At 42.3% G+C, this 17,846-nt stretch overlaps 1 protein-coding gene across 5 annotated transcripts in view; it reads right to left on the reverse strand.

The window, feature by feature from the left end:
* Positions 1-17,846, reverse strand: part of pax5 (paired box 5) — a 62,205-nt gene that overhangs the window by 28,410 nt on the left and 15,949 nt on the right. For 3 of the 5 annotated variants that reach the window (XM_035947660.2, XM_055010362.1, XM_035947661.2), the window contains exons 3-6: positions 14,090-14,287; positions 13,262-13,326; positions 9,975-10,100; positions 3,028-3,212 (exon numbers count right to left, since the gene is read on the reverse strand). In XM_035947660.2, coding sequence (XP_035803553.1) covers positions 3,028-3,212; positions 9,975-10,100; positions 13,262-13,326; positions 14,090-14,287 — 574 coding nt within the window. The remainder of the gene's footprint in view (positions 1-3,027; positions 3,213-9,974; positions 10,101-13,261; positions 13,327-14,089; positions 14,288-17,846) is intronic. The other 2 variants (XM_023269189.3, XM_023269190.3) reach the window with 1 other exon arrangement.

The following is a 17,846-nucleotide window of genomic DNA, read 5'->3' on the forward strand; positions in this document are numbered from 1 at the left end:
GAGAGGGAGATGAGATAAAAGGATGGCTTGTTAGTGAGGAAAGATAAAGAAAAGGTCTGAGACAAACAGGATAGAGGAGTAACTACTGGTGACAGATAAAATAAGATTTGCTTGTGAGGAACGTGACCAATTTTACTTTTTGTCTATTCTAGTGGGATGGAGGAAGAAGAAATAATGAATGAGGCTCATGTTTTAGAGCTATAAAGCAAAAAGAAATTAAGAAAAAATCAGTAGCTTGACATAACCGCTGAAATTACACTATATTCATATGCCATAGATTGTTGACAGCTGAAATTGAGCCCCTAGAGCCACTTTCTCTCTCTTTTGCTTGCTTTTTCTACCTTTTTCTTTCTTTCTCAACCCAACACACACTTCATTAAAGCACACACACACACACACACACACACAAAAAAAAACCAAAAAAAAAAACCACCACCAGCAGGGCCAAGTCTATCAAGCATCTTTTAGGAATGTCAGTCACACTGCAGCGTGACCCTCCTTGACCGTAACCCCACCATCTCAACCACACACACACACACACACACACACACACACACACACACACACACACACACACACACACACACACACACACACACACACACACACACACACACACACACCTTAGCCCACATACCAAAGAGGCTGAGCAGTAGCTGTCAGTGTGTCAGTGTTAAGGGTATGACTGTCAATCATTCCCTCTGGGAAAAAGGGGGGCTTTGGCAGAGGTGGAGGAACAGATAGTGATGTAGATTTTAGTGTGTGTGTGCGTGTGTGTGTCTGTGTGTCTGTGTGTATGTGTGTATGTGTGTGCTTGGATTTCTTTGTGATGCAGCTCGTAAAGCCAGTTTGACCCCAGTGCAACCCACAGTTTAAACGCCCTATCCCAGACCCCTTGACCGGGCTCAGAGAGGACACTGACCTATGAATCATGGGTATTATAGTCTTGAGTCACAGTCTATAGAGCTACTACAGCCAATCCCCGTCGACCTCTCGCCCTGTGCTACTCCAGTCCCCATGTCGGTCACAGCGAAGTGAATGGGTTAAAAAGACAAACTCTGCCCTGTAGGTCTAAGGCTGCAGCTTATTTGTGCTTCCATATACTACTACTCCTCTAGAGTGTAATTGTCCTCTTGCCCTTGACACTGACTAAATAAATAAACATGAAAACAGCGGTCTCTTTAAAGATTGTGGAAACAAAAGGGTCATTTTGAGACACTGGCAAAATATTTCCTCAGCATTGACCGGAGGGCTGCAGACTAGAAGACATCTGAGAATGGCTAGGGAGAATACAAATAATAGCTTGTTGTCATTTTGTTATTCAGTGTATTACTTACACCTGTCTATTCTGCTCAGATTTACATTAATTTACTGCGGGGAAAGGACGGGAGGTCAATTTAGATGCAACATTAAGACACAATGACACACCCTTTCTCGCTCTCGGTTTTCTCTCACACACAAACAACGCACACATATGTAGCACATTCCCAAGATGCATCAGCATTCGGACAGCTCCATCGCCATCCCCAAGCAGCAGGAAGTGAGGTCATAATGAGAGCCAGGTCAATATGCTCATTAACCCCTGCAGTGTGTCTAGATTATTGGAACATCAATAGATCAGGCCTGACTGCGTCTCATCACAGCGTCTGTGAGACTGCAGAAACTCACAGCAGTCAGTCAGGGTAACGGAGAAAACACGACGATGTTAACGTTTTCAGATCAGTCGGTGAACATGCAACATGAAAGAGCTCTACTACGATAAATGCAGAGTAGATGTGTTGCTTTTGAAATTGGAATTTTCTTGTGCAGTTTCATCAAGGTTGACATGGCATGGCAAGGCAAAGCAGGCAGGCTTTTAAGCTAAAAGCAGAGACAAGTATTTTATATGAGGCTTCGATCAAACATGAAACACTAACTTTAATGTGCAAATGTGGTGAACAGTTTACCAGATTGTGCTGGAAATCTGTGGGCCTGTTAGTCACTGATTTACCAATCTTTAGTTTACTAATCTTAGTTTCATTCACTGCTATAGTTTCATGTATTTGTCACATCTAAATATCAAAACAATCATTTATCTGTACATGAAGCCTCTTTTTTTCAATTTATAGTTTAAGAATGTATTTGGCACCTCTGTACATTGGCAGAGACAATCTGTTTTTCACTCATTCAGTAAAGGATAAGCTGGCATCTATCTGTATTTTTCGTTACTGTAAACAAAAAGGCTCAAAACAGCAATATGTTCATCTGTCGCTCAATGCTTTCTGATTTCCTTCGTGTCTGTAACACTCAGCATCCAGATCATTAGTTCCTACTTAAGATGAAAATCCTCACAAACAACTGAATACTGTAGCTTTTACTACAGAACCCAGCTGTTACCCAATGTATTTACTCAGGGTTAATTATTTATTTTAGTGGGACTATTTTTAGGCACAGATTAGTATGTTTGGTGGTCTGATCATTTATGATATCAGGACGGTCTATGTGGCATCAGCTAAGTTAAACTGTGGTCATGTTCCTTGTAATTAGGGAATACCCAGCGCAACAGTGTGGCTCACTGGTGTGTTTTAATTTGTTCGGACAATGGTGATCTAAGGTTCAGAAGAATAAACAGTACCAGTCTTTGGATACAGAGACATTGTTTGTTGGTGGGAAGAATTAATTGCTGCTCTTCATGGAGTGTGATTAACAGTAAGAAAAAATAGAATACTGCCACACTTATCTTTAAATTCACTCACTGAGGCAGCAATGATTGCAAAATGAGCAGCAAGCAGTACAAAGAGCTGTAGTAGCGGCAGCACAACTTGACGTCTGAATGCCTAAAACTGTGCAGTGACAGTGACCTAAAATGTGACACTATGTCTGGTGGCAGAAACCCCTTGAGTCAACCTCTGCTCTAAAAGTTTTCAATGGCCAGCTTTCTCCTACATTGGTCCTATTTTTCATAAAAGCACTCTTCAGTCTTGTTAACCCCTGACCTGTTCCCAAACTCAGCCTGAGCCCAGGGCCTGCACGATGCCTCGCCCTTACCTTGCCAGAGTCAGGGCTCACATAGAGGTCAGAGCTGGATTGGATTGGACAGGATGGCTGTCTGTCAAAGAGGCGGTCCAATACCTCGATCTGCTGTGGCGAGAACAGCTCCCCTCTCATCTGCTTCCTGAGGAAGTCCCGCCCACTGTGGCCGTGCCCATTGGCCAGTGGCGACTCCTGCAAACCTGCATGGAGAAGACGGGAGGAGGAAGTGAGTTAGAGAGGTTGCAAAATATGTAATGGTGGAAAGTTAAAGGAAAAAGAGAAGAGCAAGAGTCTGGTTTGTACTTTAGAGGGAAACGTCAGACAGACAGTGATAAAGGACTGAAAGGGGGAGTGAGTTGATAGCATAAATCACTAAGACAGATGTGGAGAAAGAAGTTAGTGGACTCAAATGAACTCCAGTGAACTGATTTAAGACTGAGTGACTTCATAGATTGTGGAGACTTGGAGAAAATGGTATACAAATGCAATCCATTACCAAGCATACACTGTCTCTCCTTCTTGATCTCTCAAAAGTACACTCTCTTCTCTCATATATACACACTGCTCCGTCCCTCTTGTCGTATCATCCATACACACACAGACACACAAATATATATTGCTGCGGTATCAGTATTAGACTGTGAGCTCTCGTATCCTGCAGTTATTGCAAGGCTGGGGGACTGAACGAGACAATTATAAGAACTCTGAAGAGTCGCGGCCCACAAATGATTAGAAAAGAGAGAACGAGAGAAAAAGATAAAGAGAAAAAGGGGATGAGGGTGAAAATCCCCCGCTATAGAGCCAATTCATCGCTCCAAACCGCTCCTGAAAGTCTATTTTAGTCCTGGGGGTCACTGTGTGTTTGATGTGTGTGAAAGTGTGTGAATGTGTGTCCGGGGTAGTGATATGACAGACAGGTGGAGAGGGGGTGGGGGCTTCAAATATATATATTTTTTTTTTTCCATTTGGACTGAAAATACAGATTCATTTGTGCCAGACTGTGGTACTAAAAGAAAAAGCAAGAGTGATGTAGAAAGAAAGAAAGAAAGAAAGAAAGAGGGCTGTAGAACAGTTGTAAAAATGTTATTTAACTTTTGTCAAAACCACATTCAACATTAAGAGATGATTCTGGTTTATCATCATACTTTATTCTCGGTTTGATATGTAATATGTTTGACATTAATGATTTGTGACCACAATCTTTCGCACTCCTACAACATTGTTAACTTCATGACTGACAATACAACTCAATCACCAATAGCTTAGTTGGCCTTTCAGGTGCATTATGCTTGTAGTAGCTCATGTAGCCTCAAGCTAGTAGACGGAGATGATTCTTTCTTATTTAAACTTCTAGTCTTCATATTACAGTTGCGCAACTGGTCTGCGCAGCTCCCTGTGGAGTGACAAAGAGTTTGATACAGCTTTTGTTCACATATGCGGTAGTATTCCCCAAAACATGTTTGTCATGAGGGTTGGCAGAAATGTGTGGGCAGGTTCTAGTTTCATTAAGTGCAAGTGAAATTTCCCCATTAGGGGGACAAATTATGACCCTAGTAAGGTGATGGGCCACTCTGTGCCACCAGAACAGCTTCGATGCACCTTGGCATTGATTCTCCAAACCTCTGAATCCCATTCTTCTAAAAGATATTCCCTCATTTGGTTCTTTGACATTGGTGTTGGAGAGAGATACTCATCAAACCACTGACTGGCAGTAAACAAACCAGTTTAGCTCGATTATCTGAGCCACTTTATTTTTGAGGTAAAATCAAAAGCAAATACAGCTGAAGTGTAAAAAATTATCGCTCCATTTCACAAGACATGAGGATTATGTGTGTGCTCAACTATGATAAGTAGAGTGGATCAAAGTTGAATAAGGAAGCTGCCACATTTGAGTGAACTTTTTTCATTAACCTCAGTCTTTTTTTCTCATGAGACGATCTCTGATTTCATTTTAGTGGTCTGTCTGCATCCTTGAATCTTGTCCAAAAAACAAATGATTATCCAATACGACTGATGGGCAAAACTATGAAACTAAGGTCCACGTTGTGATGGGACTTGAACTTGTAATAAACAGTAGAGTAGCATATTCAGCCACATACAGATTTACAGTGCGACAGATATAACTGAATGAAAGCTCCATGCAACATGTTTTTGCTAAGTTTGATATCTGTGACTCAAACCTGCCACCAACAGTGCTTTTGGTTCATTTTGAAGACGCCACGTAAACCTCAAATCTGAAGAAAGTATCTGGCTTACACTCACAGTGCCTCGCTATACATTTTCAGTACACAAAACCTCTTTCACCTGCTCTCTAACAAACACACTCCTTGATCATAATCTCTCTTTCACTTCTATAGTCACACACACACTCATATACAGATGCTGGGAGCAGTGTGAGTGTATGGTCCAGGTCTCTGGTGACAGACCAATCGGGGGGGAGATAAAGCCGGTATGATGCTTTAGCCTGGTAACCCACGGCAACCCATTTAATCCCACCGGCCAGTCCCCATGATGGAATTCAATTGATCAATCATGTAGCTCTGATGGCACCATTTCAGCCAGCTTATTGCTTTCTGCTTTCTCTCTGTTGCACACACAACACACACACACACACACACACACACACACACACACACACACATCAGATACACCCTGAAAGACTGACTCAGGCCTGTCATGGTGGAGCACCCACAAAGGACCGTAGAAAGACAGAGCGAGGGAGATGACAGAGGCTACTGTAAACGAGAAGTAAGAACAAAGCTTTTACTTATGATAATCAATATTGTCCATTCATCTGTATGAATGTGTGTAGGTGTGTATGCGTGTGTCTCGTGTGGATGTGGGTGTGGGTGGGTGGCTAGCTTGATATCCGGCTGGTCTCATTGTATCCATGGATGGGTAAAGAAACTCATTGCCGTGACGGGTTAAATCCTATTCACTGTCGGATGCGCGCACACACTCAGACACACACACAGCTGCCTCTATCTCTGTGATTCAGTCTCAGAAGGGAAGCGCTTCTCTTCCCTCTTTTTCAGAGCAGAACAAAACAAACAATGAGCCCTTATTGTTCCCTCCTTTCTGCCTTTTTCCTCTCTCTTCCGCCTTCTCTCTCTCTGGCATCTCTCACTCTCTCCCTCCTGGTTTTCTCTCTCTCTCCATCACCATCTCCCTCCATCTCAGCCTGCCTTTGCCATTTTTTTCTCAACAACCCAGAAACACTAGATGTATTAAATCCCTCAAGAATCACGAGTTGTCACTTGTTTGTCCGCTTCAGCATGTGTTTGTGTGTTTGTCTGCAGGGGGTAGGACATCACCAGTGTGCATCTTTTTTGCACTTGACATAGATTACCATACTGATAGGACAAGGGTCGTAAGTCTGACCTCATAGCCCCATAGCTTCATGCCTTCATTTGTGTGTGTGTGTGTCTGTGAGTGTGTGTGCGCCCCATCCAAACTCCACAGATCAAAGTTTTTTTTGGGAGGCGCTCAGAGGACCTCAGGGTGAAGGGCGGAGATCCCCTCCCTCCTCTCCTCCGTCCTCCATCTCTTGCTTACTCCCGGCATCTTTTATTTGGTAAGCTGCTGCATGTCACAGTGGATGCACAAGGGGGTGAGAGGTCAACTTGGCATTCTGGGTAAATGCCATTGAAAGTATTTCTTCGTCCCGTGAAAGAGCGATTTGAACGAACACGATGTATGACTTTACTACAAACATGCTGAGAGTAGGTTTCACTTACAAGTTTGAAGAAATTGGCCTAACTGTCCTGGACTCCATATTCATGTTAGACACACACACACACACACGCACACACACACACAAACAGCTTCAGTGTGTAAAAGAATAGGTTAAGGTACAATGGTCCCCTTTTGGCCCCACAAGTCAAGTTCTTCCATTCACTCCCATTCATCTCGATTCTGCCCCCAGTCACCCCCCACTTCCCCTCTCTTTGGCTGGGGGCACAGGTCACCACAGGGCTTTACCCCCACACACTCCTCCTACCAACACACACACACACACACACACACACACACACACACACACACACACACACACACACACACACACTGCACACATGCCACTGATCCCGCCTTCCTGTGCTCCCATCACTTGCACAGCTGCTGCTTGTATGCTTATATGTTACAGGAGCTCCCTGCACACATGTTCACGCCCTCACAAAAACAGCATACAGCGGATGATACAGTACCATACGATACAAAGAAACGTTTCGACTTACCAAGAAAAGCGCATACAGTGCTAAAAACGCTTACGTTAGCACGGTTCCATTCTAGCATTCATGGAAGTCATACCAGTGATCCATCATACACTTATATCAGGGTCACACTAAACTAATCCAGCTTTTCATCATTAACCTGCTGTGAGAAAAACAAGCCTATAAGAGCTGCAGCCGGTTCATTTCTCTCAAAGAAATTCCAGAATAAGAAAGCAGTAATATGCACAATAACACTAAATATTCTCCTCATGTCTTAATCATTTTGCTGACTTTCAATTTCAACCACTTGACTAACAAAAGGCCTTCCATCAGCCTGTTAGTTCAAAGTGAGATCCACAAAACATTATCTTGACCTGAGGCCATTCTGTCTACTACTGGGGTGAAAACTCTTAATTTCTGACAGAGAAATCAAACATCACAATTTTTAAAATTAAATTCAGTCATTGAATATTTTTGCTTAGTGCATGGAATTCTGAGGTTGAGCTGTGCAATGAAATACATAAAAGACACCGAAGTTCATAGCACAGACAGACACAGACATAATGAAAAAGTCACCAAAAGAACACTGTGTGGTTGTTGCACTTGTGTAAGTCTTTTTCCTTCTGTGTGTGTGTAAAAATGCCCACACAGACAAGCATATGGGTCCGAGTGTGTGCGAGAAGCTTGCTTTATTGTTTGCCTGTGTATGTGTTTGTCTGTCCATGTCAGTGCATGCTGTTCCCCCTGTCGCCCCTTGCTGTGTGTGTGTGTCATTATCCAGCGGGGGCTGCTCTAATGGAAGCTGTGATTAGCAATGCTGTTAATTAGACCACAGAGCCAACCGCGCAGACCTCTGCCATAGAAACACTGCAGATAAAGCACACGAGCAAAATGTGACACGGAGCGACATGATGCTCGAATGACGCTTTCTGAACCCTTCAGTGAAACGTGAAGCGATGCAACATTTCGATTCAGATTATAAAACACAATGTCCGGTCATAGAAGAACAACAGGCAGATCACACATGGTGTAGCACATCGTGTACATAAAGAACAATGTGAAACAATAATGCTGCTAATTAGATTACAGCTCTTCTCCTTCAATTACAAATTTGACCACAGAAGACATTAGAGCACATAATGATGTGGGATACACTGACGCAATTAAACATGTTTCGTATTATTTGTGTCAATAAGATATGGCATCTAAAAAAGTAGATATTTGATAGACCACTTTCAACATTTTGACTTACTACTGATGCAAAAGCACTGGTGTAACATTACTAACCTCTTACATTACTAACATTAATTGTATTTGTTGTCCAGTCAGTGAACCTGCACACACAATGCTGTTAGTCTGGAGTCAATATTTCTGCTGTGAAAATCATAATTGTAGGCCTGCATTGCATTTGACAATCTATAAAAGTCCTCTGATCTAATTCAAGAGTAGCCACTATAGTAAAGTTTTTTATCCAAATTGGTTCAAATTTGCACCAAACTTGTAGAAATTTGGCAAATCTGTGTAGGGCTCCTTTCCTTTCAGTTTTGTCATGCAAATTTTGCACAGCAAGATGACAAGAACTAAAATAATGTGGAAATTTGAGGGAAATATAGCATTTGTTTAATGTGTTAGTTTCAGGAATGGGGCAGTCACCTCATCACGTATGTTTTTGCCTGCCAGTTTTTGTCTGCAGTAGATCCGAAGCTTCAGTAGATGTTTCAGTCATGTGCTTCATATATGTCATGATTTATTCACTGAGTCTGTTTAATTATACTTAGTTGCATTTTGCTTTTATTGAGACACGAAGAGTAAAACTAAGCCGAAAGCTCACAGTTATTGAGCGGCGAACACTGCTTAGTTCACATAGCGAGGTAAACTTTGATCCGTTGTGTCTACAGTATATATATGAGTGCGTGTTTTTGTGTGTGTGTGTGTGTGTGTGTGTATGTGTGTGTGTTGGGTCTAAAGTCTTTGTGCTCTACTGATGGGTAAGTGGGCTGTATCGGAGCATATCAAGGTGCACCTGGGATTCATCCTGGAACCTGCTGGAATGTTTTGAAAATTCATCAGCAGTGGGAAAAGGACCTCCATACTGTATCTGTGTGTGTGTGTGTGTGTGTGTGTGTGTGTGTGTGCGCATTTGTGTTTCTGTGTCAGAGACAGAGAGAGTAAGTGAGAGAGCGAAAAATAGCCCCCAGTGGCATTCTGTCACCCCCCCTCGCTCCGACATCTGGTCCTGTCTCATTTACCGTAGGAGACCGTCTGTGTGATGGCTTTTTAATGCCACTGACACTGTCACATACACACTCATAATTGTGCACACATGTATGCACACAAATATATACATGTGGTACATGAGAGAAACCTCACACACAAACACAAGCTCTCTCCGTTATTAACATGAAACATTGATCCAGTATGACAGCGTATATGATCAATAGTGCATGCATAAACTGACTTCTCAGGTAGCTCTCCAGTGAAGCACTGTTAGTAAACAAATCCCGGCTTCTGAATGAAGATGTTTGGTTTAGAGTTCCCACACTGCACACACACACACAAGACTCGCACACATCTGTCATTGATCCTCATGTGTTGAGTTCTTTCCATCTGGGCTTTCCAGAGAGGAGGAGGTCCTGAGGTGCTCCTCATATAATGTGTTTATGCATGTAGTGTATTTGTATATGTGCGCATGAAAAATTCCACTCAAAGTATAAGAAGTGGATGTACACAGCACTCTTGTTTGCTTCTCACCTTCGTCCCTCTTCCTTTTGCCCACATCAGCAGCTGAGCTGATACCCAGAATGCCACTGATGGAGTACGAGGAGCCGGCCGAGTCGCTGGTCACTGCTGAGACCTGTGTGGCAGCCACGGATGTTGCTGCAGACAAATCACACGACAAAGCCAACCGTTTGAAGGTTGCACCAAAAAAAATCACAGGACAGATATTCAAAAAGTTGAATTACATATCAATTTTGAGTCATTTTTAAGTTTCCTTGTGATCTCTGCTGCCAATATGCATATTTTGTTGATTTTTTTTCTGTGTGAATACAAACCCTGCAGCAAAAAACATTAAAACGAGCCCTTTGTGAATGCGCTGCTACTTTTTATTCTGAAAACTTGAAAATTAAGGAAAAATAATTGTGATTGTGGCATGTGCAAAAGTTTGGAGACTACTTGTAAAACTCAACTTTATCAACTCGTTAGGCCTTAACTGACTCATTAGCATGTTTAATTTGCATTAATAAATAATGGAAATCCCTAAAAAAAATGCATAAGAAACCACCAAAGTCAGTGTAACTGTCCAAAAGAAACTATAGTTGCTCTGTAAGTGGGGAAAGTAACTGAAAAAATCACCTATGTTGGAGGATAAAATAACAATTTTTTTAAAATTGTGCACTATTTAAAGGCATAAAAGCAGCTTCAAATGTTGTTTGAATAACAGTGATATGATGAAATCACAGAGAAAGAATAAGATAAGATAAAAACAACAGCAAATAAAAATCCACTGTGACAAAAGAGAAAGAATATAGAGAGTGCTTTATTGTATCATATGGACCAAAACTCTACATGTTTAACTATTATACTCTGTTGTGTCCTAAAACTATAGCGTTAGCACTCACCAAAATTAATTGTATGTTTTTTCTTGTGTGATGTCATTTGAAATCTCATGCAATTGAGATTGATCAAATAATGAAAAATAGGCTCTAAATTCTGAGGTCTAAAGCTATTTCTGAAGAACGGTAAGGCCTTTTCCACCATTATTTATGTTCTTTGCCTTTCAGAAGAACAGCAATCAAGATAGAGGACAACAATCCTGTGAGTGATCCCCACATATTTAAATCCTCTTCATTTTCTCGATAAACTCAACATAGACTCACTTTAATATTAGTTCTTTAAACTTGACTCAGCCACACTGACTAAATTGCAGCAAGAGGGAAAGACACAAAGGACAGACTTCTGTTAGTGTTTTGCTCCTTGTTGTCTCTTCCTCTAATCTTCCCCCTGGAGGAGACAAGTTCCTCGCTGGGCGACACAGCGACATACTTGTCACTGCTTCACTGACACACACACACACACACACACACACACACACTGCAACCTCCTGACACACACGCACACAGACTGAAACATACAGTCACTCACTCCTTGGTCCCTTATCTATGCCCCTGTAAGCGGACGTGGGGCTGAGTGACAGTATGGTATCCCAGGAGGGACAGAAAGGTGTGGAGACAGACATCCTAATCCTCTCTCCCAGCAGACCCCCCAAACACAGAAAGACAAGACCGAAAAGGGAATAAGAAAGAAAAAAAAACAACACAGAGGCAGACCAGAGGATCAAAGTCCCTCCCAGCCGCTACTCCTTCGCTAACGACAAGGAGGGTATAATGAATGCATATCCCTCCTTTTCCCATCACTTGATTTAGCACTTCAATTATCTGATTTTCCTTTCTCTTTCTTTTCACTCTTTTTTTTTTTATCAGAACGTAACGCTTTTATTCTGCAAATCCAAATGTTCAATTTTCCGCCTGGGAGTGGGACCCATTTATCTGTGTAATCTGTAAGCGTGCACGTGTGTGTGCGCGTGTTCCTCGGTGCGTCTAGGTGTGTATGCATGTGGGTGTGTGTGCGTCTCCTAAATGTGAGTAAAAGGCAGGAGTCAGGGAGCAGTGTGTGTGAAATTAATTTAGATTAATAGACAATGTGCGATTATGAAGATATGAGAGACACCGAAACACAATCCACTGCAGGGCAAAGTAGGGAGGAGAGAAAGGCTGCCGTATTTATTTGTACTCTGAGATATTCATCGAATTAAAGGATATAATGTTTCAGTCATAGCTGAAATGGAAACTGTACATTGATGCAGCCTGTAGCATGGTAATTGACCACAAATGAGCATCGAGACATCAATCCGAGCAAAGGTTATGGGATATTTTTTTTAGTTTATTAAGTTCAAAACGACAGCTATTTAATAAGATCCTCATTATTTACAGATTTGGATTATGCAGCTGTCCAGAAGAAGACAGATAAATCAAATCACTGAGGTGGTTTCTGTTTCATCTGCGATAGGCTGGCGACCTGTCCAGGGTGTCCCCTGTCTTCACCCTAAGTCAGCTGGGATAGACTGTAGCCCCCTGTGACCCTAATGAGAATTGAGCGGTGTATAGATAATGGATGGATGGATGGATGGTTTCTATTTCAGATAGAAGATAAACATTTATAATAATATAAAGAGATGAAATTATTCTTTATAAAGGCGATCACTGGACAGTAAACTAGATCACTAATAATAATAATAATGCAGGACTTGTTTGAAGGCCTCATTTCAGTTAATTGTGTGATTTATTGATGCATATTCCTAAACAACAGAACAGTTAACTACGTACCTAGTGACACATCAGTAAATATGGGCTTTTGTACCCCCTGAGGGTCTAGTAGTTGTCCCTTCTGTGCAATGTTAATCTTGAATATGTGAATAGAAATACTCTATTTTCATGATGTTTATGCACTTGATAATCATTAAGCTGTTTTAGACCCCCGTTTAGGAGGGAATTGTGACCAAAAACTGTTACAGAAACATTGTCTGGAGTTTTGTTTAGAATGGAATGGTTTGATGCTGTAAGCTCCAACAGCATTCATGATGTTTATTATTGTTATTTGGAATATGGCACCTCCTTTTTGGCGACATTATTGCGCTTCAGCAGCTCTAAATTTGTCAATAGAAGCGAAACAAACCCGACCATCAGGCAACCCTCACTTTCCCAAACGCCCCAGTAATACACCCAAATGCTCCTATTCAGTAGAAAACGGAACAAGCAAAGACCTGCATTTCATTAGCTAACTATAATTTTGCATTCAAGCGATGAACTTTGTGGCACATCGCATCTCACCATGTGTGTCTACACCGGCAAAGGTCCAGAATTTTAATACGTTTTGTTGCTCGGCACACAAGCTCCGCTCTGGAGAGATTCACACAAAAACGGCTTTCCTGTAAAATTTGCTTTGACAGTTGGAAACAGGATTTCGTAGCAGTGACCTACCTAAGTTGTGAGCCGACACTGAGCCCGTTTGACCGGGCTGCTGCTGAACCTTAGTCCGAATGATCCTGCAGGAGGAGAGAGGAGATATTAGAGTGTGTGAAGTGGATTGTGTGAGTGTGTGTGAGAGAGACTCTGAGTGACAGTGAGAACATGACCATCGTGGGAGCAAAACGGTGTGTGCGCGGTTGTGTGTGATTGTGTGCATGCATGGTGTTGTGTCTGGTGTGTGTGTGTGTGTGTGTGTGTGTGTGTGTGTGTGTGTGTGTGTGTGTGTGTGTGTGTGTGTGTGTGTGTGTGTGTGTGTGTGTGTGTGTGTGGTGTGAAGTGGCTGAGGCAGGCTGACATGGCAGAGGGGCCTCACACTTCCTGCTTGGCTGCTCATGCAAGCCTTTTCTTCCTCTTTCCTTTCCTTTCTCTTCCTTTCCTCCCTCTTTTCCTCTCCTCTCATTTCCTTTCCTCCTTTTCCTTTCTTTCCTTCCCTTTTGTGTCTGTTTCTTTCCTCACCCACACCTTCTTTCCCTTTTGTCTGCCTCTTTTGCTCTCTCCTTCTCTCTCTTATTTCACTATCCCTCCCTCTCTCTCTGCCTCTATGCTCAGGGGAAAGGGTTGTCATTGTACCATCGTGTTGAACCACTGAGCTGCAGCCACTTCATACATATGGAGGCTGGGGCCTCTTTGCTATTCTCCTTTCCACTCCCCAACTCACACACACACAAACACACCCACATAAAACGCAGTATTATATTGCTCTGTGCTCTACCTACGCTCAGTACCTGTTGCTATAAGTTAATACTCAAACAAACACTGGGATCACTTGGACGGTGGTACCTGTTGATGGAGCTGACGCTGGGGACGCTGTCGTTGTCACAAACTCTCTCGGCCAGGAGCCTGTCCCGGATCTCCCAGGCAAACATGGTGGGGTTTTGGCGTTTGTAATCGGCGATCTTGTCGACCACTTTGGGTGTAGCAACCTTTGGTTTGGATCCCCCGATTACCCCGGGGCGGATACTTCCCGTTTCATAGTACCTATCAAATAAAGCATAGAATAAATTTGTTAGAAAAGAAAACTCATGGATGTTGTAGAAATACTAGAGGCAGAGAATACAAGCAGATTTAATCAGTGTATTCTGTTTTCAATTATCTGTCATTGTAATTTTATATTGTTTCCACGAGGTGTTTTAATTGCTTAAAAAAATTCTGGCTAACTTGAAATTAATCATTTTAAATTAAAAATATGCAAAGTAATATTTTTTTTTATGCAAAAACAGCATGAAAGGAACATGAGGCAGAGGAGTTGAATGAAGTTATAGTTTATAGTCATGACTGCGACCACATCTGACAGTATATATTTATTGCAGGTGATTGTGCAAAAACAATCAACTCCCACGTAAATAAGAATGAATGAATTAGTTCAATTGTTTCGTAAAAGCTGAGGCTGGTGCTGTTCTACAGTTTTCCTTATTGTCGCTCACTTTGTGTAGTAGGGGCGGATTTGTGCTCTTGTGAATATTTACAGCAGCAAAGCATGTATGTGGGTTCAAATCAGAGCAAACTGCAGTGTCTACCACGAAATAACATGCCACTCTGTGCAACAATGTGGCATCTTTCTCTGACTTCAACAGTTTACGGACAACAAATGAGGTCAAGAGCTCTGAGGAATATGATATATCAGGCCTTGGCTGCACAGACAGTATATCATAGGATCAAATCGTGACTTTGGTCTTTTCGTGGGATTTGCTGATGACAAGAAAACAAGAAGAATATTTTTGGTCTTACCCTTTAAGAGACACATTTTTTCTGTTTGATTCCTCTTTCTATGGCTGGTAAAGCCGGTAAATGGAACAACTGAAATCAAATCATGACGGGCAGGGCAGCATCAAAACTCTTGAAATAATTATATAGAGATCTGCTTCATTGCTAAACTCAGCAGATCTGAACTCCAGACAACCAGCATATGACATAAAAACACCCTTCTGTTTCACTGCCCCTTTAGTTCACCTCTCCTGGTGGTGATTTGAACATTGTTCCACTCAGCCTCAACTCTTTTCCCTCTGAGCTCTCCAGAGGAGGAATGACCTTCCCTCTGCGGCCAGGACTTCTTTCTGGCTTAAATTCAAACTCTTCAAAAAACACCTCACATTCTACCGGCTTCTACACTTGCAATTGATCCTCCTGTCTTGTGTCTCATTTCTTATGAGATATACAGACTCTCATGCTTTCAAGTCAATACATGTTGATTTAAACCTATTGTTGGCCGTTAATGTTCATGCTGTCCATATTGACAAAATGAAGTGATCAATGGTGATTCTATGCAAATAAGCTTTCTTTAATTTATCCAAAAGCTAAAATGATTTGGTGGCTTCAAAGTCACAACCTTTGTAGTGTGAAATACCCTCTCTCTGTATATCCATCCACAGCAGTTTAGCAATGGAATATTTTCTGTGGAATTTCACACTTAAAAGACAATAAACTCTCTCTTGATTTGCGTAACTCAAATTGCTGAAGCCTCATATGAGCTGAACATTAGGATACTTTTTTGCAAACGTGGACCGTGGATTTTGTCACTCACCCCATATTTTTGCAAGGAAGCACCTCACTGCAAGTAGGAATGATTAAAGCAGACAAAACAGCGTCAGTCTTTATGTAGCATATAGACATGTGGCTGTTACATTAAGGTGGGCTTGAAATTAAAACTGCCCTATAACTGGCAGTGTCTACTTTTCATCTAAATACCGTGCTGACAAATATTGTTGCTGAATGTCCGTAATGTTTGGATGGAGTTTGGAAAGACAAATTTTGGCTCTTGTCAGTTACTTCATTCAGCTGGTTGAAATGATCAAATTTAGGTAAATGACAGCATCTTTGTGGCCTTTTTAATTTTGACTCCTTTAGTATTATCTTGTGTGTTTGACTGATTTGGTTAGTTCATCCTCATGAAAGAAGATCTCTCTTGGACTTACCTTGTCGAATAAAGGTGAAATAAAACTCTCACTGCCAGTTACATAATGCTGCAGTTATTCGATGCTGCTGCAGATACAAGTGTCAGCTAAACAGCTAAATGTAAATGTATTACGCTCAAACACCTGTCACAAAATATTTCTGACGCCCGGCTCGTCCTTCGAACGGCTGCTGTTTTCTTAAGCAATCTCACATTGTGACACAGAGGTGGGGAGAGGGTGGCACTGATGCACACACACTCAGACACACGGATTCAGGCGTTTGGTGTCCACCATGGCTATTTCATGAATGTATTTGCATGCAGAAGGGGCACGGAGGCAGGGGGTGGGAGGACAGCAAATGCGCTACACAGCTTGCAGAAAAGGGGGGATGCTGTGTGTGGATGCAAGCTGTCAGTCAGTCTTAAACCTGCTGCTGCTCTCTTCTCTCTCTCTCTCTCCACTGTACGGAAGAGTAATCCTTTCCGTGAAGATGTGAGTTCCTGTAAATGTGCACTTCCTTGTCTTTCTTCTTGTGTGTGTGTGTGTGTGTGTGTGTGTGTGTGTGTGTGTGTGTGTGTGTGTGTGTGTGTGTGTGTGTGCGTGCGTGTTGCGCATATGTGCGTGTGCGCATTTTGACTATTCACAGCTGGAGTATAAACACAGCTAAAGGAAAAACAATCTATTTTCAAATGGAAAACTATTTAAATTATTCACAGCTGAATCATTGGTGAATAAACGAGCGTGGTTATTGATATCTGCACAACGATGAGCCAATACACACACACACACACACACACACACACACACACACACTCACTGAAGACACACACAAACACACAGGGTGGTAGAGTTGGTGTTTTTGTTCTGCTGGCACCAGAGAGACAGAGAGGAGAGGATAAAACAACCCTCCCTCCCTCCCTCCTTCCATCCCTCGATCCCCTCTCCTCCCCCCTCACGGTAACGCTTCAGTGAGTTGAACGGCCAGGAAAGGGGAGAGAGAGGGAGAGAGAGAGAGAGAGAGAGAGGAAGACAGAGAGCAAGAGAGAGGGAGAGAGAGGAAGAGAGGCATGGGAGAACAATGAGCAACATATTTTTTGATATAGCTGAGGGTCGCTGCAGCTAATCCTTCCCCTCCGTCCCCACAAATGGTCTCTCTGTCTCTCATTCATTTTTTCTTTTTCCTGCACTCTTCTTCTTTAACACGCCTTTTCCCTTTTGATTGTGTCCCTTGTTCTTGTCTTTCTCCATCTCCCTCTGTCTTTTTTTTTTTTTTTGGGGTGCAGAAATATGGTGCCACTTTCATTTTGATGCTAATTCCAAAAAGTGATGAATCTTTTCCCTTTTGTCCCCCTTTCTTCTCTGGGGGACGGAACGAGCAGGGATTTACTCTTGAATTTAGCTTTGAAAAGGCAGAGGGAGAGACAGACAGCGAGAGAGAGAAAAGGGGGGTGAGGAGAGACAAATATTGAGAGGGGTCGGATGAGAAATACAGGATTACAGAGGGGAGAGAGGAAGGCGAAAAGGCAAGAAAAGAGCACCAGAGAACAGAGTGAGACAGGTAAACGAAGAGGCAAGCGAAAATGAACTTGTTTATGTTGGAGAAAACAGTAGAATTGACACTAAGTGTGACCTTAGAAGAGCATCTC

Source organism: Amphiprion ocellaris, chromosome 4 (genome assembly GCF_022539595.1).
Source record: "Amphiprion ocellaris isolate individual 3 ecotype Okinawa chromosome 4, ASM2253959v1, whole genome shotgun sequence".
Classification (NCBI taxonomy): Eukaryota; Metazoa; Chordata; class Actinopteri; family Pomacentridae; genus Amphiprion; species Amphiprion ocellaris.